The 22,534-nt window shown below is 46.2% G+C and overlaps 1 protein-coding gene across 3 annotated transcripts in view; it reads left to right on the top strand.

Annotated features, from left to right (window-relative positions):
• Window positions 1-2,140: 2,140 nt before the first annotated feature.
• The window catches only part of WT1 (WT1 transcription factor), a 63,162-nt gene continuing 42,768 nt past the window's right edge, over window positions 2,141-22,534 (top strand). For all 3 annotated transcript variants that reach the window (XM_031944142.1, XM_031944141.1, XM_031944139.1), the window contains exons 1-3: window positions 2,141-3,023; window positions 10,747-10,869; window positions 11,899-12,001. In XM_031944142.1, coding sequence (XP_031800002.1) covers window positions 2,588-3,023; window positions 10,747-10,869; window positions 11,899-12,001 — 662 coding nt within the window. In that variant the 5' untranslated portion in view covers window positions 2,141-2,587. The remainder of the gene's footprint in view (window positions 3,024-10,746; window positions 10,870-11,898; window positions 12,002-22,534) is intronic.

Raw genomic sequence — 22,534 nt, 5'->3', positions numbered from 1 at the left:
AAATACGAGTGCTACGAAATATGGGGTTTTATTTGTTGGCCGTTTCTTAAATATTCCCCCAGGCTCCTCTGCAGAGGGGACTTTACACAGTCTTCGAAAATATAAGGTGTCTGTAAAGTGTGCTTCCTTCATTCATTCATCCAACACAACATAGAGAGCTACACTTTTCGGGCAGTACCTGATCTGTTTCGGGACGTGTGTAAGAGCATCTCCTCATGACCCACAACCAGGAGCCATTGGTTGAGATTTTTAAAAAAATCATTTCTGTGTAAAATTGCATCTCTCTAACCTTTGGGCTAGTGGGAAAAACACCAATTTCAACAATTCAGCGCCCATTCTACTGGGAAAGCTACTGGGCCCTTCCTTTGCATTTATTTCTCTGAAAAAGAAAGAAAGAAGAAAAAAGAAGAAAAAAGAAGAAAGAAGAAAGAAAGAAAGAAAGAAAGAAGGAAAAAAGGAAGGAAGGAAGGAAGGAAGGAAGGAAGGAAGAAGAAAGGAGGAGAAGGAGGGAAGAACGAAAAAATAAAGAAAAAAGGGAGGGAGGGATAGAAAAAAAAAAAAACAGGTAGTTGCTGCTCGTCCTACAAGAAGAGGACGGGGCATCGGGCAAAGCGCTTTGCGCGATTTCCCCACCCAACGATCCAGATGACACACTCTTGTTATAATCTTAGAAAAAGCAAGGGACAGAAGGGGCACGGGCTCTCTGCTTAGGGCTGTTTTCCTAAACCAGACTATGGCACAGACTGCCTGCACTCTTTCCAAGAAATCGAGAAGGGTTCCACAGGACGGGTTGGGTGGATGGAGAATTTTGCTTTAATTAAACCCTTGAAAATAGGAACACTTTGACTTTTCCATCCCCTCACGATATGTTTCTTAGGCCTTAAGAACGCTGTTGAGCCTCTGAGCTCGCGGTATTGAATCTCCAGGGTTGAATTCTCTTCGGACATCCTTTGGGATCTTCCTACTAATATCATTCAAGCCACCCCTCGACTCCCATTCTTGTTCTACAACTCCCGGGCCTGAGACTGGAATTAATGAAGGAGGATTTGGAGGGTGTGGGATCTCCAGAAAAAGTAGGACGTCGGTAATTGGTGGGGTGGAGGCGGCGTTCATAGACGCGAGAGATAGGGACAGATACCTATGTGGGGGTTTCCTGAGTTCTAAGGCTATAGAACCGAGAGCAATCCCACCCCAACATCCCGGATGGAGAACGTGTGTTTTCCTTGTCGTGCCCTCGAGTTGGTGTGTGGGATATTCCCAAGTGATGGTACCACTGTCACGGATTTTCAAGGAAGGCACTTCCACAGAAGAAGGAACATCGAAACAAAGCACATTTATTATGCTGATACACTCTCGTTATTCCGGGCGCTCGCTCACTTCCCGGGATCAGCTTCCTCCCCACTCGCCAGTCCCCCAAGCCAGATTAGGGGAGGCAAAATCCATCCCTCCGCGCACCCGCACAGCCCGAGCTCAGTCAGCACATCCCTCCGCCCCCCCTCCAGAACTCAGAAGTGCTCTGGCCGCTATAGAAATCCACGGCTACCTTCATCCGCCCCCGCGGAAGGTGCCTCCTGCCCGTAAACTCCAAACTAACGTGTCCCCTCCACCTCTCTTGGCTCTGTAGCAGGTACCAGAATCGTGAGCAAGTGCAAGAGCGTTCCACACTCCTCCCAAACCAGAGAAGTTTCCCCAAGTCCCGCCTCCCTCCAAGTGACCCCCCCTCCCCCGCCTACGGCCTTCCTGACAACCTCTCCATCGCCGGTTCGTCCAGTCTCTGCGTAAACACTTACGGCTTACCTGGAGTGCCCCCCCCTCTGTCTGGAGACCCCGAAACCCGCAAAATCTTAGAGGGGGAGCGCAAGCTTGGGGGCGGGGAGGCAGGGGAGTCGTCCCATGGGACAGTTGACCTCGAGAGGTGTGTGGGGTTGGGGGCGGGGGGCGGAGGCCTTCTCTGTTTGAGATCCTCCCCCAAGTCCACCCCACCCCGCCCCCGGCTAGCTCTCTCTCCTCCCCTCCCCACGCTCAGGTTGCCCCGGGGAGCAGCGCCTGCTGCCTGGTGGGACCTGGGCTGCGGTGTGAATGGAGCAGCTGGATGTCCTAGCTCCTCCTCCTCCCCCGCCGCCAGCCCCTCTTATTTGAGCTTTGGGAAGCCGGGGGCAGCCAGGCGGCCGGGGTAAGGAGTTCAAGGCAGAGTCCACACCCAAGGGGCTCTCTCCAGCAGGACAATCGGCTCCCTCCTTTCCTCCTCACTGTCCTCCCACTCTCCCACTCATCTACCCACCCACCCACCTACCCAACTCATCCACCCCGGACTGCAGCTCATGAGCTGGGGCCCCGCTGTTGGTGCCTCCGCCTCCTTCCCGCCGCGACCCTGGACTTCCTACTGCCGCCGGAGCCGGCTTCCACGTGTGCCCCCGAGCCGGCGTCTCCCCGAGCGCTTCGCCCTGGGCCTTGGTGCCTGCAGCAGCCCGAGCAAGCAGGAGCGAGGGGCCCGGGTGGCACCTGGAGCAAGTTCGCTTCAGTGGGGCAGGGAAGCGAGCGCCTTCAGGGGCGGCGGAGCCGGGGGTCGGCCAGCGGGGAGCAGTCCATGGGCTCCGACGTGCGGGATCTGAACGCGCTGCTGCCCGCGGTGCCCTCTCTGGGCGGCGGCGGCGGCTGCGCCTTGCCTGTGAGCGGCGCAGCGCAGTGGGCCCCGGTGCTGGACTTTGCGCCCCCGGGCGCCTCTGCCTACGGCTCCTTGAGCGCCCCCGCGCCCCCGCCTGCCCCGCCGCCGCCTCCGCCGCCACACTCCTTCATCAAGCAGGAGCCGAGCTGGGGCGGCGCCGAACCCCACGAGGAGCAATGCCTGAGCGCCTTCACGGTCCACTTTTCTGGCCAATTCACCGGTACGGCGGGAGCCTGTCGCTATGGCCCCTTCGGTCCGCCTCCGCCCAGCCAACCGCCCTCGGGCCAGGCCAGGATGTTTCCCAACGCTCCCTACCTGCCCAGCTGCCTAGAGAGCCAGCCGACTATCCGGAACCAGGGTAAGCACCAGGGACTGCGTCTCGGGAGAGGGCAGCGCCACCCCATTCCCGAACCCGGGCAGCCCTGACAATTGCCGCTCGCTTCCTGAATTTGATGGGCCTTATCTGAAATGGGAAGATCCCTGGGGATCGGGAAGGTGGGGGACAGCGGCGTTGTCCCCCAAGATTCCCCCCTGGCCCTCACTCACCGTCTTCATGGAAAGGAAAGGCTGAAGTCCTTGGGCCAAGGGCTTTCATACCTAAAAAAGCCTGGGACAGGGAGCCCGGGGCCTGTAAAAAGATTTCCTCCCGCTCGCTTTCTTTCCCCTGGTCCAGGCCCGATCGGGGGATATTTCTAAAGTGTTCGCAGGAGCCGGGAGGGACCAACTTCTGGGCTAATGAGGCATCCTATAAAGCTGGGGAGAAACGAGGGGGTAAGAGGGAAGGGTTGGTGCTGGGCCGGGAAAGGTGTCCAGTAGGCAAAGATATCCGTTAGTAGTTTAAGAGATTTAATTTTCCACCATCGAGCCCCAAATCAGAGTTTCCCTCTCAGTGTCTTCTATTCCGATCTCAGACAAGGGTCCGGAGAACCCAAGTGCTGCCTTCGCAGCCAGTTTGGCGGCTCGGGCTGAAATGTGAACCCGCTTGTTGATTGCGGATTTCTCTCGGTCTTTATTTTGACCGTTTCGGGGTACTTCCCTTTTCTAATGACTATCCGTTTCTAAGCACCGATTTTGAGGGATGAAGGAGACAGATGAAAGGTTCCTGGGTATCCTTAATATAAAAAGTAGTCAAGTTCGGACTTGACAATATTATTCAAATCTGTGTGATTAAAAACCATGTTATAACGGGGTTGCACCCAATAGAAAAGGCTCTAAAAGTTTTACCCGAACTCTGAAAACAGCCGGCGGTGCAGCAGACCCAGAACTCATTTAAGCCCTCCAACCTTTGGAAGGGAACTGAATTTCAGAGCTGGAAAGGAACTTAGAGGCTCTCTTGGTCCCACTTTTTCATTTTACAGAATAGGAAACTAAGGCCAGAAGGGTTAAGTGATTTCTTAAGGCCTCGTTGGAAGGAAATATTTATTCCCCAAATATAATTCAAAGGAAGGATGCTTCACGATGTTATGGAAAACTGCTTGTGGGAGGGAAGAAGACAGAAAAGGGAACCTGAGGCTGATTTCGTGGGTCTGCGCCTTTTTTGTTAATAGAGGGACGAATTTAGGTACTTCGAGGTAAAGATAGAACCCTCGGTCACCTCCATTTGAGAATGATTCGTTCGCAAACGTCACGGTAATCCAAAAGGGAAAAGTGACCGGGTTGGATTGTTGTCCTGGGGGATTCTGTACTAAAGAAGTTGTGTGAGTCTGTCTTTCCAGTCTCGGAAATCCCACCTGATTTGGGGATTTCGTTATTTCTAGAATTACTGAATTGGTGGGAATATATTCTGTGGCGGATTTTAAGGACTAACTAAATTCAGTGTCCTATTCCAAACTACCTCGACTCACTTACCAGGGTGCTGATTTTTAGTTTCTGCTCTGAAGCCTCCATGACCCATAAGTGGGGGAATTCTGCACTCCCCGAACCCCCCGCCCCCCCACTATTCAGGCCTTCGGAGAAACTGAAACTTGATTCAGCGTCTGAGCACAGAAGTTGCTTATTCCTTCCTTCCTTATCCCTGACTTGTTCCCTCGAAGTGGCCATACGGATAGAGATCTAGGGGTCCTGGGAGCTGTGGACAATCTAAAAGTGGCCCTCTTTTCATGGGGAAGGCCAGAAGAGATGGGAAACCTTCCTAGTCTAGAAGTCCATTCTTTGTCCTCCTTACCAAGTCAAGTCAGGGCCTTTGCCCACATCAGGTTGGAGAAGAATGGAAAGAATACTACACTTAGAGTAAAAACTCCCAGTTGGAGTTTTTACAAGCTCCACTTGTTTATTAGCTGTGTATCTTTGTATAAAACAGTTCACCTTAGTGCCTCAGATTTTTAAAATCAGGGCTTCTTAACTTAAAGCCACAAACTTGTTTTAAGAAACATTTTGATAATTATTTCAATAAAACTGGCTTTCTTTGTGATGTATTTTATTTTATACATTTATCAGTGTAATTCTGAGAAGGGTTTTAAAGGTTTCCTCAGACTGCCAAAGAGGTCCAGGACAAAAAAAAGATTGAGTCCCTTTACTGGATGATCTTTAATGGTTGAAATCCTTCCAGATGTGAATCCTATGATTGCTCAGGGTTGAGACTTCATTCAGGAGTTTAGTAGGGATAGGCATTTACTGTTTCATATAATTGAAAGAACCCTTAATCTGGCACAGTTCTAATTCATCGACTTAATCCCTATGTCCTACATAATTCAGGAAGGGCCCAGAAGTCCAGGTGTATGGGGTCAGGAGGCCAAAGGCAGACACCTTCTTTGATTACCTGAGAGTTTTAGCCAGTCTGTTGCTGTGGACTAAGTATTTTTCATAAACTAGGAGACCAGCGAAAAACTGGCAAGAGTTTTATTTTCTTGTATAATGGGGGAGAGAGGGAAAAAGAGAGAGAGAGAGAGAGAGAGAGAGAGAGAGAGAGAGAGAGAGAGAAAGGAGAAGAGAGTAAAAAAGAAGAGAGACAGAGAGAGAAAGAGAGGGGAAGGAAGAAAAGAAGAAAAGAAGGAAGTAAGAGAAAAATCTTTTGGAGGGACTCCATCCTAGCCATTATTTTATAAGTCTAATTAAATCCCTAAATAGACATTTTACACCAGGGTGAACCACAGCCCCCTTCCCTTCCCTCCCTAACAGAGACAGAGGCCATTTCAGCTTTATTTCAGGTAATAGATTAGAAACTGGGGTTGGAGATTGAAGATCTGGGTGGAAGAGGAGAGACAGATTTCAGGATCTGGTATCTCCTTAGGCACCTGGCAATGGAGAATATTGGATATCTGTCCTCTTGACAGATAATATACCTTGTAATATCCCTTGAGAAACCTAGGACAAGATAACTGGGCCTTCTCGGATCTCCTAGCTTTTTTCTGGGCCACTTGAAGCCTTGCCACTGTCTAGGAGAAAGAGCTGGGATCGCAGAAGGCCTAGTCCACTCTTCAGACGAGTGTACGAAAACCTTTTTGTACTTAGATGAACAAAATGGGTCAGTGTCCTGGCCCTGCGTCCCAGATTCAAATGATTGGGTGCTTGAGTCCAGTGGGGAAGGAGAAGGGAAATTGTTCTTTTTCTCTAGGGCATGGAGTCCCCTACCAGAGCGGCCTTCTGCCTTGCTTTTTTATCCCAAGAGAAGTGAGAAGGGCCCAAATCTCTGCGGAAATTTGTGCTTTCCTTCCCATGCTGAGAGATCCAATTCAGAGCTGACTGAGCTCCCTTCAGAAGAAGCTCTTGCATCTGGGACACTACCCCAGGATGTCAGAACCCATTCCCCTGAGGGTAGAGGGGTAGGGTAAAGGCTTCCGAGGGAAGGAAGAACTTTTGTGGAAGTCTAGGAGCAACTCATTTCTGCTCGATTGTTGAGAGAACACCCAAAGTTCCCTGCCCTTCCCCAAGGCCACAAAAACAGGTCTGTGTACCATCCGGTTGCAGGGTTGCAGGAAAAAGATTTGTGTTGCCTTTTCCCTTATTTTTTTATTTCACAAAACTTCAAGCCTTCCATGGAGAAGGATGCTTTTTTTTCCCTTCTGGAGAGCTGGCTAGGGTAGAGAGGAAGTAGCTTTGGAGTGTGAAATATCAGTTAGATTCCAGGACCACATCTACCACTTGCTAGCTTTATAAGTTTTGTACCTCAGTTTCCTCATCTTTAAAACTATTAAAGTATGAATTGTAGCATCGTAGAATTTCAAGGGAACTTAGCTTTTATCTTGTTCAACACCTTCATTTCACAGAGGAAGCTGAGGTCCCAGGAGATGAAGTCTTCCTCTAGGTATATGGCTAGTTTCCTCACTGACCTCAGAAGGTTGTGAAGAACATGTTTATTAGAGTACTAAGCATTATCCAAATAGAAACCCCTTTTACCGATTTTCTTCTGGGTCATCTGGTTATTGGCACTAGCTAGCTCCTTGCTCTCCCCCTTCCCCCTGCCTTCCACAATGACAATCCCATTTCCCCTTTAAGCTCTAGGCTCCCTTGAAGAGGGGATCCTTAAGACCAGGGCTGACCTCCCTTTCAGCAGTAGGAGGGGAGGTGAGTTAAAATCCACTTCTCACAAAGGCAGTCAAGGCTGCTCTCAGCTTGGAGGCCCAGGCTGACCGTGGGAAAGACGTTACCTTGGCCCGCCAGTGCCTCCCTCTCTCGCCAAGAGCTGGAAAACAGAAGCTTTGCCCATTCCCTGCAAAGCAACCTCCAGTTCCCTTCCAGCTGTTATTCAGTTCTCCCCCACCTCAAGCTGAAAGATTGCAGCAAGCAGAAGGGCTACGAGGTTTAATCAGCTCCATTTCTGATAAGCTCTGAATTTCAACAAACCTCCTTAGCTCCAGACATCTTCAAAACAGAATCTCCCTTATCTTTTTAGGGGAGGGGGGCTCTGAGACAGGCAGGGGGACACTTAGGATAATGGGGTGCTGATGGTTGAGATGATGGGGATGGACACTACCAGAATCTTCTGATTCAGATCGATGACTGAAGGCTCATATGATGCTTTGGAAGGCTGAAGGAATCAGTGAAAGAAACTTTTTCCTGGGGGTCCTCCAGGCTTTTGGTCCCCTTCAGGACCGCAGGCCTCTGGGCACAACCTCCATAAATAGGTGATGCCATGGGGAGAATGAGAAGCGCAGACAGGGAAGGATGCTCCACGTTGAGGTGCAGGAGCTAATTCTATACAGTCTCAGCAGGGGCTGGAAGGCAAGCTGGATGATACATGTCGGGGATCTGTCCAGAATACATGAGCTATTGGGTAAAATGTCTGGAGTTCAGGGATGAGGGAATGGTCATAGGGTGCAACGAGAAGACCATCTTGTTCTCAGTTCTTAAAAAAAGGGGGGGGGGGCGGAATGCAAAATAAGAATATTTCAAAACTCTCCTCTTTCCTAAAATCCCTGGATGATGATGGCCAAATTTTGTTTGGAAATTGTGATTTGTGTCTTTAACTGGCCAGGTCACTGTGACAAAATAAGCAATGATTGGGACAAAAATCCTAATCCTAATCACTGGACACCTTTGCAAAGCACTTTGATTTATCTCATTTGGATTAGAGTATTCATTTAGCATATCTAGCTACTCCATTTTATAGATAAGGACATGGAGATTCAGAAAGCACAAATTATTTGCTTAAGGTCATCGAGATGGTTTATTGAGGACCCATGTAGGGACTGGTTCTGGGTCCCTGTTCATCTCCTAGTATTGTAGTAGCCTACCATATAGACCTCGTTGCTGACCATCTAATCCAGTCCTTTGAGCACCTTGAACATTACAACTGTGATTTGGATATTTGAGGCAGAGCCCTGGGGTTCTCTGCTGCACACACCTGCTTGCTAAAGTGGGGGGACTCAGTTCTCAGCCCTGTGGGTCAAGTAAAAATCTAGCTGTCCCAGGAGGCTAGCTGGGGCTTCCAGGGTAGAGTGTTATAGTTTCAGGGAGACCTTGAATCTCTGAAAAATGTCCTGTGGGGTGCCTCGCTAGGGTCGGTGCAGGAGCTCAGAAAGTGGGTCTAGGGAGACACCAAAGGGTCTTCCAGGTAAGTTAAATGTGCTAGTTTGTTGCTTTTCTTTTTTTTTTTTTTTGAGAGGTGGAGGGAAGATTCCTAGACGTGAAGTTAAGAGCCGGAGATTCCCTTGCTTTGAATTACCAGCTATGGGCTTTAGCTAGGACATTTCCCCCCTCTCGCTCCCTACCTCACACTATCATAAGGAAAAAGCTTTGTAAATGGCTACAGAAATGAAAATTAGATTTATTCGGGACTCACTGAATTTCTTTGGTACCCTGGTTAAATCCGTTCTCTGCCCCCATAAAAGACACTGTACTGGTTTTCAGGGATGAGAGGATTTGGGAGTTGAAAAGGATCTTCGAGATTAAGTCCTCCAGTCTCCTCACTTTACAGATGGAAAAACCGGGGTCCATAGAAGTGTCCTCCGAAGTTCATAATTCAGTTGTAACAGAACTTGCATTTATACCCATTTGCACCTTGTTGCTTATATTTGCAGTGAAAAATTCCCCATCACAAATCTCCATCCTTTGTAGTAATCACTCCTTGATCTTTCTCCCTCCCCATCTATCAGTGTCCCCCACTTTCCTTAGACCCAGATATATACAAAGCAAGAAACACACACAGGGGGAGGGGATAGAGGTGGGATGAAACAGAGCCCTGAGTTCCAACAACCTTGGAAGAATGCCTTCTCTCCCTCCCTTATCCACACCCCTTCCAGATCCAGGAACTCGGGGTGGATTCTCCTATTGTCTCATATATTCTCCCACTCACTGTGCCCACAATGCCAACACACACACACACACACACACACACACACTCCAATTCCCACCAACAATCCAAACCTCTTTCTGCAGTTCCTACCTCCCAACAGGGAGGAAGAGGACAAGCAAAAATTGCTCTTGGTTTTTAGGTGGAAAAAACAAGTAGTAAAAATAGAAATGGCACAGGACAGCAGAGGATGCCAGATTTGGAGTTAGGTGACTTAGGCCTTTGAGCAAGACATTTACCCTTTCTGGGACTCAGTTTTCTTATTTCTAAAATGAGGAAATTGGATTAGGTGGCTTCTAAGGTCCTTTCTTTTCAGCTCAAAGTTTATAAATCCATGCAATAAAAGCGTTCATTTCTCCATGGCACATAATATCTAGGGAGTAAGCAAATCCAAACCAGTTCAGTAAGGTGGCCTTTCTTTCATCAAGAGCTGAATCTGTGTAAAATTTTATCTCACAACTACTCTGTGTGTGTGAGGGTGTAGAGATGAGTATTATTCTCCCCATTTAATCCATGGGAACTCCAAGGTCAGGAGATCATTTGATTGGCTCAGGATCTCATACAAAACACCTGGAGAAGATGATGGGAGCAAAGTTGGTGTTCTAGTCTCCTGGGCTGGGAACGAAGGGAAAGGTGGTCCAAATCAGAGGCAGGCTCACCGAGGAGGGCCCGAAGCCAAAACACCCCTTCCACAGCTGCTAACTTGGGGGATCCGGGTGTAAACTGTGATGAACCGAGGAGCAGCCGACTGATAACATTTACTCGGTAATTACATTAAAAAAAATTTCGGGCTTGTTTAACTGGCTCCAAATCATTAATGAAAGTTGGTGCCCAGCTGCAGATTTGCGGTTTGATGTCACTAAGGGGTCACCAGAGCGAATTCATTTCACTTTCTGAATCTGCTTGGTCCCAGGAGCCTGGCTGTTTGATTCTGGGGAGGAGAGCAACTTTCCCATGGGGGAAGTTGTGTTTCGTTTTAATCCTGTAGACCTGGATGTCAATCAGTTAGGAAAAAGTTGAGGAGCAGCTTTTTGAATGGGGGAGGAGGACTAGCCATATCCCTTCTTCTTCCCTCCCTCCCTCCTCTCCACCTTTCCCTCTTCCCTTCTCTTTCTTTCCTCTGCTCTCCCACTTTTCAACCCCTCACCCCATGCTACTTAATAGATGGTAATAGGGTAAAATGGATGGTTTTAAACTTGTTTTACCCAATGTGGGGGGTGTACAGAGGGCATATCCTCATCCACCACCACTGGCTGGAGAGGGGGAATCCCGAGAGTCTCTAGCCCTAGAATGTTACCTTCCAAGGGAAGCTGGCCCCACTGATCCCTGTGCTTCTCCTTGCTGCTCCCAGGATACAGCACTGTCACTTTTGACGGAACACCCAGCTATGGACACACGCCCTCGCACCATGCAGCGCAGTTTCCCAATCACTCCTTCAAACACGAGGATCCTATTGGTCAGCAAGGCTCTTTAGGTAAGAATGAAGAGAAAAAAATATGGTCTTGCCATCACTCAACCCAGTTTGGGTGCAGGTCATCGTGACTTAAAGAAGGGTAATGTGAGGACTGCAGAAAGAGGCCATGGGGTCCCTTTTCCTGACGACTGGGTGCCTCCTTTCAGCTCCATGGATTGGAGAGGAAAGCAAAAGATGATTTTGATTCACCTCCTGTACCCCCAGAGCCAGGACCAGCCATAGATCAAGATAGGTGGGGTGCTAGAAAGTCACAGTCAAGGTCTGCCTTTGAAAATCGCTTGTTTATAAAAGCTAAAAGAACGGGTTTGCACCAGCCTAGTTAAATTTGGAGAAGCTTCAGGTATTTTTCTTGGGGGGAAGGAAGAGGGGAAAGCCACAGCAAGGAGAGCTGGATGGAGCTTTTAGCTTTAGAGTCAGATTGATTTGGGTTCAGTACTATCTCCGACACTGACCATGGGCAATTCATTTAAGCTCTCAGTCTTCCGGGGAATACATTAAAACCTTAAACGCATTAAGTGACCCCTTTGGTGAAGGCAATTTTCAAACCAGGAGTTCCCTAAAATTAAGAAATGACTGGTTCCACTCCCTTTCCAAACTCCAAACCAACAAAGTTATGAAGAACCTTCTATTAAGGCATGGAATGGCTCAAATATGCTGGTGGGGAGGAATATCCACTTGACAAAATACTAATTTGGGAAGGATATTTTGAAGTACATTTAAAAGAATAAATAATTTAAATGCCAGGGTTGTTCCCCTCCCGTCCCACCGCCCCATTCTCTAATCCACAACAGGCAGGTGCTTCTTTTGTATTAAATCATGACGTACAGAGATTTGAAGCCTCCAGTGGTCGGGAATACAGTGCTGAAAGGGGTATGGGGAATGGGAAGGGAGGAGAGCAATGTTCTAACCCGGGGGAACCAAGACAATTTCCAAGCCTTGCCTAGAGGAGAGGTAAGGCCTTGTTCGGATTCTGCCCACCCCACAAAAAATCGTGACTGTGTACTCTCTCCCACCTCTCCCTTTCTACAGGCGAGCAGCAATATTCCGTGCCTCCCCCCGTCTATGGATGTCACACTCCCACCGACAGCTGCACCGGCAGCCAGGCCCTGCTGCTCCGGACTCCCTACAACAGGTAAAAATTCTCCTCTTCTTCTCACCCTCCCAATCCTGTCCCCATCTTGTCTTAGAAGCCGTATCCTTCCGCGAAAGAGGGACCTGCGCGCTGTCCCGGGTCCTGGGATCCAACTCGGCGCCTGTCTGTAAATAGCAACGGAGTGGCAGTTTCTTGCGGGACATGCTGGAAGCTTAAGGACAGTTCATTGTCTTCCTCAGTCCAGACCCCCAGAGAAAGGAGGGAAGAGGGGAGGAGGTACCCGGAGGAAGATTCAGCCTATCGAGATTTGCCTTAACCACATCCTTGAAACTCCCAGATAGAAAGGAGCTTGGTCAGGCTCTGGTCAAGGAAAGCTCACTTTGCTCCTTACTCCTAAATTCAGGATCTCTACTTTTGTCTTGGCATTCGCACTTTGGAGGGTTCTACTTATTAACAAGGACAATAAATATGTCAAAGTCAGTCTAAACATTAATCACAATAACAATAACCACTGTTTTATTCAGTCTATGAGAACATGATAAGGATAACAAAGAAGATGAGACGATCATGATGATGGTGGTGATAGTGATGGTGATGATGTTGATAGTATGGGAGCATCCCTATAGTTAGGAAGACCTGGGTTCCAGTTCTTTCTCATACAGGTCATGTGACCCTGGGCAAATCAATTAATCCCTTCACTGCCTCTAGTCAACTGTCTCAGACTATGGGTAGCAGAGAAATTGCTGATGGGCAAAATAGAGAAAGTTCCCTCTCTGGCAGTTCCCAATATCAGGGACGTCACAGGTCTGGTCTCTCCCCCATTCCCACATTCATAATAACAATGATGACAATAATGATGGCAGTAATAGGGAGACGGTATTGTGCAGTGAATAGAGTTTTTGATATGGAGTTAGCAAAACCTGCCTGATTTGATATCTGATTTTGTGTGACCCATCTTAACCTCGGAGACATCCTTTCCTCATAGTAAAATAGGTCTAATAATAACTACATACCTCCCTCTCAGGTTGTTATGAGTCTCCAAGTACCTAATATATGGAAAATGCTTGATATGAATGTAAGCTTGTTATTTTTTAATCAGGTATGCTGAGAAAAGGCAACAGGTTTTCAATATAAACAGTCACTAATTACGAATTTGATTGAGGGAGATGAAGAGCCAGAGTTGTGTCTTATCTTAGTAATAGATTATTTTCTATAAAGCTGGCATTTTTAATCAGGAATCCACAGAGCCAGGAGGTCTGTGAAGTTAGAAAAAAAATTATTTCGATATCATTACTTTCTTTTTACTTAATAATTTTAAATTTTTTTGCGATTACATGTAAAGATAGTTTTCAACATTTCATCTTTTTAAGATTTTTGAGCCCCCAATTTTTCTTCCTCCTTTTCCTCCCCTCTCACCAAAATATTAATTTCTTTTGTCATACATTGATTTTATATATATTTTTGAAAACTATCTTTACATGTAATCGCAAAAAAAAATTATTCTGAGAGGGGGGTTCATAGGGTTCCCCAGACTGATCGAGGGGTCCAGGACACAAGATAGTGCATTATTATTATTCCCACATGACAAATGGGGAAACTGAGTTGCAGGGACTTGTCCAGCAAAGAGATAGTAAAGCCCAGAGGTCTGAGAGTTGCTTGCATTCGAGCGTGACTCCCGCAGGATTCTAAGGAGACCCGGGGTGTAGTGGAAAGGGGTGGATTCTTTGAATTCGCAGTTTCTCTGGGCCTCAGTTTCCCGAGGCTGGATTAGATTTCCAAGGTTCCATCCAGCTCTAACTGATGGAAGCTCTAACCTTTCTGGGAGGCTGCCTCTTCCTTTCCCTTTGGGAACCTCGGAAGCCCTTTGGCGATCCGGCCCTCTGGGCGAGGCGCGTCTTGGGCCGCAGCTGCGCGCTCTCGCCAAGGGCCGCCTGGGAGGGTCACGGCCCGGAGAGCGGTCCAGACCGGGCCGGGGGCCGGAGCAGCTCGCGGGCCGCTGGCGGTGTCTGCCTCGTAGCCGCCGCCGTGGCAGGGAGGCAGCCCCAGCTTGGGCCCTTTGTCCTGCTCTCGGGAGCTTGGAGAGAAGCTTTCCTTCCCTCCTCTGTACCTCCCTCCCCCCACCTCCCCTCCCCAAAATTTATTCTTCAACTTTTGGTGAACTTGGCTTCAGGCCCGCGACTCCGATAGGGTTGCTTAGTAACTCGGGCGCAGACAGCGGGCGCAGCCAGGGACTGGAGGGGAGGAGGTGGGAATGGGGATGGGATAGGGGTGGGGGAAGCTGGGAGGAAGAGGGGAAGCGGCCTCGTAGTGTTTTCCGGCTTTCCATTGGCCTCTCATTACCTCATCGTCCCCCTCCCCCGGCTGGGGGGGGGGGGATCCTGATACTTCCCATTATCCCCCACCCCCACCCAACTCCTCTCCCTTTTGCGCGGGTGGCGGGAGGAGGGCAGAGCTGACGTCAAAGGGAAGGAGGTAGTGAGGTAATGAAGGAAGGAAAAAGGCCTGTCAGGAGAGATTGAGTGGGGGTGGGGGGGACAATGACAGAGACTGGTCCTCTGGTACCTCAGGTGGGGAGGAGGGGCTCCGGGTGATTGCACCTGAGGTCCGCCCGAATCCTAGCTCTCTAGGCAATCGAGGCTTTTCTTTGCGAAGGCCACGAGGGATCCCCTGTTTCTTGCCCTGGCTTAAAACACGGCCCGATCTCGGGTTTGCCATCTATTCCACTTCGTGGGTCCAAAAGCCCGTGCGGGTCAGCGCGCCGGAGTTAGCTCTCAGCGGGGAGAATCGATCGCCCGGCCGGCTGGTCCGCTCCCACTAGATCCCCAGGCTCGGTGCAGCTGGCGTTGGCCTTTACTACTCCCGCGGCTCGGAGAGCGCCCTCGGCTCCGTTGGCTTCTGGGATATCCAGAAGGCAACCGGAGCAAAGCTGGGCTTCCCTATCCCCGCGGTCCATATCGGGCTCGGGAGTGTCTGCGTAGTGAGGGTCGCGGAGGGCACGGCAGAGGCAGGAGTTTGCCAGCTGCCCGGGAGCGGGGTGGGCCCCGGCCGCAGCACCCTTACCCCCGTGCCCAGCTCAGGCCGGAGACCCCCGGCCCGGGCCCAGGGTCACACTTTCGACAGCCTCTCTCGGGCCCCGCTCGGGCCTTGGGCGTGGACCCTGGCCTTTGTTCGCTCGCCCCACCTAATCCCACCCCTCCTGGCACACCCAGAGCATCCCTTTGCCATCTTCGAAGGCGCGAGATGCCGAAAGCCCCGGTGGGGGAGTGGGAGCTAGCTCCAGGGAGGAGGCGGGAGGGGGGACAGCCGGGCGCCTCTGGGGACTCCAGGGAAGGAGAAGGGATTGGAACAGGAAATCGGGCTCGGGGGAGCTGGAGGAATCTGGCGAGCCTCTGGGAAGTGTGGCTGCGACCCACTAACACACACACCCTTCCCTCCCCTCCTCCCAGCCCTTGGGACCCCGGGGGAGGGAGGTCACCTCCTCTTTCCTGCTCAGAGCCAGATCCCTTTTAATTAAAGTGATCTAGGAGGTGCCTGGGGTTTGAGTTGGACCGCTTCCAGGCCCGGGGGCGGAAGCCTTGGCTAAGGAGCCCTCAGCCGAAGGAAGGGAGGATACCAATCCCTCTCCCCCAAATCCCCTCAAGGCCAGCCTGTGTCCCGAGGCTGTCTGCTTGCGTGTTGGAGGGAGCGTGTCACGCTACTGTCCAAAGCTCACAACCAGAGACTTGACTGTTCAAGGCAACTCTCAGGGATCAGTGGTCCAGACAGCTGCTAAGATATTCCTTTCTCCCTCCTCCCCCTTTGTAGCTACTATTTCTCCGAAGGGCCGGCCTCACCAGCTGGGATGCTCTGGGGCCAGGGAATAAGAAAAGTTCTTATAGAAAGGACTGTTTTCTATTGAGCTGCTTCCCCCTCCCAGAATCCTTTGGTGAATACTGCTTAGCAGACTTCCTTCTCTTATGAAAGACCCCTCTCCTCAAAAAGGAGACTTTCTTTCTCCTTAGGACTAATCCTAGAGCTCAACTACTTGAATGCAATTGAAATGTCCTTAAATCATCCATCTTAGCCTCCCAGCGAATGACTCAGACTTCTTGTTGTTACCGTTTGGAAGTTGGCAAAGTCCAGTGAATATCTGGACTTTTAGGCTCATGGAGTCCCATTCTATTATTTGACATTTGAAGAAACTGAGACTCAAAGAAGTCTTAAATTATAGAAACATAAAATCAAGGCTTATTATTATTATTATTATTTTTAAAAAAGCTTGCTCCTAATTCAATTCAACAAACATCAAATTCTTAATGGGTGTCATAGGTAAGGGACAGAGTGTTAGTTCCTGGGAATACAAGGACAAAGCCAATTTAAAAGCCTTGCAATCAAAGGTCTTGTTTTTCTATAGAGGAATATAAGTGCAGAGTGAAGTCAATAGACCAAATCTAGACCCTTCCCTCAAAAAAAAATTTGCAAAATAACCTCAATAGGGAGAGTATACTAATAACTGGGCAGCTAGGTGGTATTGTAAATAAAGTGGAAGCCTGGTATTGGGAAGATTTATCTTCCTGAGTTCAAATCTGACTTCAGACACTTACTGTATGACCTTCAGCAGTTCACTTAATCTGGTTTGCCTCAATTTCCTTACCTGTAAAGTGAACCAGAGAAGGAAATGGCAAACCACCCCAGTATCTTTACTAAGAAAACCTCAAGTAGGATTGCAAAGAGTTAGACATAACTGAAATGACTGAACAACAACATCCCATCCTCCGTGTACTCCAAAGATACTGGGGGTGGGATTTGCCATTTTCTTTTCCAGCTCATTTTACAGGTGAGGCAACTGAGGCAAACAGGGGTAAGTGACTGGGCCAGGTCACATAGTTAGTAAGTGTTTGAAATCACTTTTGAACTCAGGATGAATCTTCTTGATTCTAGGTTCTGCACTCTGTCCCCTACACTAGTTACAGCTGAAAACAATTCTAATTGTGCTGCTTAAACATTACCACTATCATCATTATTAGTTACATTTACCTGGTTAGTAAATGCTCGAAAAGTGGAGTAGCATTTTCACTTCGAGGAAATTCTTGGTTGAAATTAAAAATCCCTCTTTGTTTTCCCAGTCTTCCCCCATCTTCTTTCTCAAGCAATGAGTCTCAAAATTTACATTAAACACAAGTTTGAAGAGAGACACATATGGGGGGGGATAAGTGTGAGACTCAGGGTAGGAAACATCTTCAGTCAACTTTTCTGAAAGAATTAGGGATCCATAAGGATAAAGAAGAAGGGATCTATAAGGTTTGCCAGGCTGCCAAAGGGAACCATGACATAAAAAAGTTAAGAGTTACTGCATTTTGAAAACTTTTTCATGTTAACTCCCAGAGTGAGAAATACTGAGTATCAAGTTCCCATCTGAAAAACAAAGTCTCCACAGGGAGAGCCTCCTGTTTCCTTGGCACAGGGATGAGGATAGCCCCTGATTTCAAATCTTTCCAAGTGGAATACACCCTAATCATTCAGAGGAATGGCCCTAGGATGGAGTAGGGGCAGACACCCCACCTCCTAGACTTAAAGCTACCCTTTTCTCAGCACCCTAAATCTGTTTATTATTAAGAGAGTCTGACAGCATTGGTTTCCACTTCTCTTCCTGGGATCCGCCTCAAAACCTAAATCTACTGCTTCTCTCTTTTCTCCTAGACCTATCTCACCCCTAAAAACCTTCTGTGACTCCTTCTTTCCCTCATCTGTTGTTATTCAATCATTTCAGTTGAGACAGACTCTTCTCCACCCCATCTGAAGTTTTCTTAGCAAGGATATTGGAATGGTTTGCCATTTCCTTCTCCAGCTCATTTGCACAGATGAGGAAACTGAGGCAAATAGCAGTTAATTGACTTATCTAGAGTCATACAGCTAGGAAGTATCTGAGGTCATATTTGAACTCAGGTCTTCCTAACTCCAGCCCTACTGCTCTATCCAAAATACTTTATAGCTGCACTTCCCTCTCTTCAATAGCCCAAACAATGGTGTAACCCATTCTGCTTGTTTCCACTGTCCATTGCTGATCCTCTTGGAGTGTTTGGAAAGATACCAGTCAAATGAAATGATATATATGGCTTTGCAACTTTGAAGCCCTTTCTAAGTTCTAGTTATGATCATCATCATCTTCATCAACACCATCATGCTCCCAATCTATGTTTGAATCACAGTCTCATGTCCCCTCCAGGTTTAAAGTCTCTGTTCTCTTTCTTCTTTCTTCCACCTCTGCTTGATCGTTGCTGGTCCAGGAGTCATGTTTTGGCTTCCATCTTTGTATTCAAGCACAGTAGGCACCCAGTATACCCTAACTGATTGACTGACGACAGCTACAGAAAAAGTTAGCTGATCCACTTCTTATGGCATCCTCCCTTTAGCAATGAGAAGCCCTACCTTCAGATACTTCAATGAACACATTATTTATCAATGGCTAGTTTAAATGGAATCCTTTCTAGTTCCTATACTCCCTTTCCTCTTCCTGTCTTCTGGGTTTCTTGAGAGTCCAAGTTATTTTTTTTGATATAATGTTAGCATTAGAAGGGATTATAGAACATAGAATGTCAGAGTTGGAAGGGACGGGACTCAGAGAGAGGAAATGACTTTCTAAGTGACTTTGTGGCAGAATTGGGACCAGAGTCCAGATCTACTTATGTCTGGTCAAGGACTAACAGGGTCATGACTTTGGAGCTGGAAGTCATCTTAAAGCCCACTGACTTCAACCTCCTCATTTTATAGACAGGAAAAATGAGGCACAGACCAGTTAAATGATTTTTACTCAGGGACACATTGCTGGTCTGAGGTCCTCCTATTTCTTAATTTCTATTCCATGTACTCCATCTTGTTTCCAATATATCAAATTATCTCTCTACTCAAAGAAAAAATGATTGCTGGCTTGAATGTGATTACTTTTATGTTTAATTCACAACTGGTAATTTTGTTTATTGGTGATCGCAGCACTAGATTTTTGTTTGTGTTGGTTATTATTTAATTTTATTGAAACATTTTAGTCTGTACCCAATAACCATCAGCAAAACCAAACATTCAAGTGAATAAATAAAAATGTAAAAGCCATTGCAAAAATTCCAAAATATTTATAATGTGATTTTTAAAAAAGGATATGCAAACTTTTCTTTTTGAGGATTTTATTGGTCTGAATTAGGAATTCCATCAGTGCAGAGACTTTGAGGTAGAAATTCTACCCCCCTATGCAGAAAGCAACTCAAGAAAATTGCTTGGGGGAATTGCAAGGTTAAATCTCTTGAATGCCCAGATCTGAGATTGGTCTTCCATCCACTACTCCATCCTTCTTCTCTTATCCTTAGTTTAACAAAATAATACAAAAAACATCCTGTTTCATTTTCTGATTTTTTTTCAGTTTATTTTTCTGCTCTTATTATTATTATTAACATACTTGGGTACATTATTTACCTAATTGGTTAATCATTGTCTATATTGTTCTGATTCTGAATCACCTCACATAAAACAACATTGAATGAGATCAGAACTCTGACCAGTGCAATCAATCAAGCAGTCAATCAACCATCAAGCATTTATTAGGTACCTTCTTTGTGTCTGGAACTAAGCTAGATCCTAGGGATACAGAGAAAAAGTGAGATAGTCCCTGCCCTCAAGGGACCATTCTACCAAAGGGCAGCTGGTAAAACATTCCCTTCCTCTCTCGGCAGAGCTGATGGTTTGGTAGGTTTGGAATGAGACACATCAACATATGGTTAATGTGTGTGTTTTGCTTAATTATATATTTTTATGATTCTACATAAGACATAGAAGGGGAGAAGAACTTTACAGTTTTCTTGAATTAAAAAAAATTCTGAATTTAAAAAATCAAATAAATATTTCCATAACAAAAGTGGAATTGAAAAAAATACAGGATTGTACCTGAGACAGCACATCTATTATGTACAACTTGATATTCCTTTTACAAAGTTATCATGGACCTTTCTTTGCTGCTCTTTTCCTTCCGCTCCCACCCCATAGCAACCTTTAGACACAAATATGTATATATGAGAAGAGGTATTATTGGGTAGCCACAGAGTACTTAAAAAAAGGCCAAAAACAATAGCTATATGTTCATTAAAGTTTGCAAAGCATTATATATATAAATATAAAATATATATATATGTATATATATATATAAAACCTCATTTGATCTTTATAATAACCCCAGGAGGCAAGCATTAAAATTGTCTCTATTTTTTGACAAATGAGGAAACTGAGGTTAAATGATTGGTCCAGGCTTATACACATCTAGTGTCTGAGGCAAGAATTGAACCCAGATTTTCCTGAATCCAGCCCCAGAACTATATTCACTCTATATTTCATATATATACATACATAGTTTGTATATATACTAACACATGCTTATATACCCTAAAATATATGTGTATGTATATATATATATATATATATATATAAATGTAATATAAATATATATTTACATATAAAAGAATACACTATGTACATATATATGTGTGTACCCTAAATACATACACACCACATACACATGCCTATATATACACATATGCACAATACTTGCATACCTAATATATATATATATATAATTATAAATATAATTTTTACATATAATATATACATATATACTTGTGTATCCTAAATAGACACACACACACATATATTTAGAGTACATTAGTAGAATGGATCACTGAGTCAAAGGTGATGAAGTTTTGGATCTCTTACCGTTTATTTTATGTAGGTTATTTAGCAATGAATACAGAGATGCTAGTCAGAAAGTTTCAGTTTGTTCTGAACTTGGCAGGTCACACTGTCCTAAAAGCATGACCTGGGTTGTAGGTTTGTCCCTTAATGTAAGCATATAACTGTGCAATCAGGCCAGTATTAGAGGCAGAGGGTGGAGGGAATGTCTCACAACTCTCTCCTGTTCTTTCCGCTCCCAACTTTTCAAGAGAGTGCCCAGAGATGCATCTCATACAGATGGGTATCACAGATGACTGTCTTGATCATCAGGATAAAAAACCACAATTTGTCCTCCAGGGTAGTAGACAGTACCCTACTATGGTCCAGTGCATCAAGGCAGACTTATCAGCAAGGATGAAATCCAGTGACAATATTCCCTCTACAGCGTTTTGGTTCACGAATAGAAGCCGAGTCTCTGACTGTGTTCTTGGCCAGCTAGTTAGCAAAAGTGAAAAGTTCTGTAACTTGGAGAGATCATAAACACAAGTGAGTTTGGACAGAAGGAAGATTAGAGGTATTTCTAAGGAGTCAGCTTCCAAGGCGACATGGTGGGAAATGTGTGCGGGGGAAAATCCCTGAGTTGGAGACTTGCTTTTTTGGTCATAAAAGAATTCTTCAATGTATCTCTCTCTCTCTCTCTCTCTCTCTCTTTCTCTCTCTTTCTGCTCTCTGTCTCTCTCTCCCTCTCTCTCTCTCTGTCTCTCTGTCTCTCTTATTCTCTTTCTCTCTCTTTCTTTCTCATTCTCTCTGTCTCTCTCTCTTTGTCTCTCTCTCAGGGATAGTGTGAAGTGTGAGAATAGAAATGAGGGTGAGTGATAACAGCAGACATTTGAATGGTCAGAGATTTTCATCCTGGATGAGTTTTCCAGTTTTGACATCTCATTTGTTCCTCCTCTTGGGAAAATGGCTCCTTTAGTACAGCTTGCTTTGCCAGCTCCCAAGACCCGATTCTGAGACTCCTAACATCCAAGATAGGGCATCTCTTCGGCGTGACAGAGATAGCCACCAGTTATGGCTCCTGTCAAGGAGGGAAGGGATTTTCCTACCTTGTGCTCACTGAATGTAGTAAACACTGGCAAGGTTCAACATTTACTGGGAATCAAGCTGGGATTTTAAGAGGGGGGATGGAGGAGTTCCAGGCTGGATTATGGCTGTTTAAAAAAAGTTTTGTGCGGAGGTCAAGAACTTGGTCACCCAGCGGTGTAGGCCAAAACAACCAAATGATCTACTACTGATTTCCTTTTATGTTCTTTTTTGTTGCTTAGGGCTGACTTCCTTTCATTTGCCTCCAACTTGTATGAATCCCAGTTGTAGAATAGAAGTTTCTTCCCTCTCTCAGCTGCCCTCCACTTCAAATATTTCTTACAGAGAAAATAAATAACTGTTTTTAACCTGAAAAAGAACTTGAAAACTTTTTGGGGAGTTTGTGACCTTGAGTCTTTTTTTTTTTTAAGCTTCCTTAAAAAAATTATTATTTTGTTTATTCACATTTTAGGACGGGCTTCTCCTGCATATTTAAAATTGTATTTTTAGCAAATTCTTGTTCCTAAATTTAATCTGTGTGGCACACTACAAATATATACATATACTTACATGTATATGTAGACATGTGTACAATGCACAGATATGTATTTATGTAATACAGTGTATATACACACATATACATATATACTTATACATGATTGAGAAGTTTGAGACTGTCACAGTTCAGAACTGGAGCAGTAGTCATAAAAATCTGAGGTCAGATCCAACTATGTGACGCTGAACAAAATTATTTAAGTTCGGTCTGCCTCAATTTCCTTATCTGTAATAATAAAACCTGTA

This window comes from Sarcophilus harrisii, chromosome 6 (genome assembly GCF_902635505.1).
Source record: "Sarcophilus harrisii chromosome 6, mSarHar1.11, whole genome shotgun sequence".
Taxonomy (NCBI): domain Eukaryota; kingdom Metazoa; phylum Chordata; class Mammalia; order Dasyuromorphia; family Dasyuridae; genus Sarcophilus; species Sarcophilus harrisii.
Note: the sequence above shows the minus strand (reverse complement) of the source record. Positions and strands in the feature narration are given on the sequence as shown.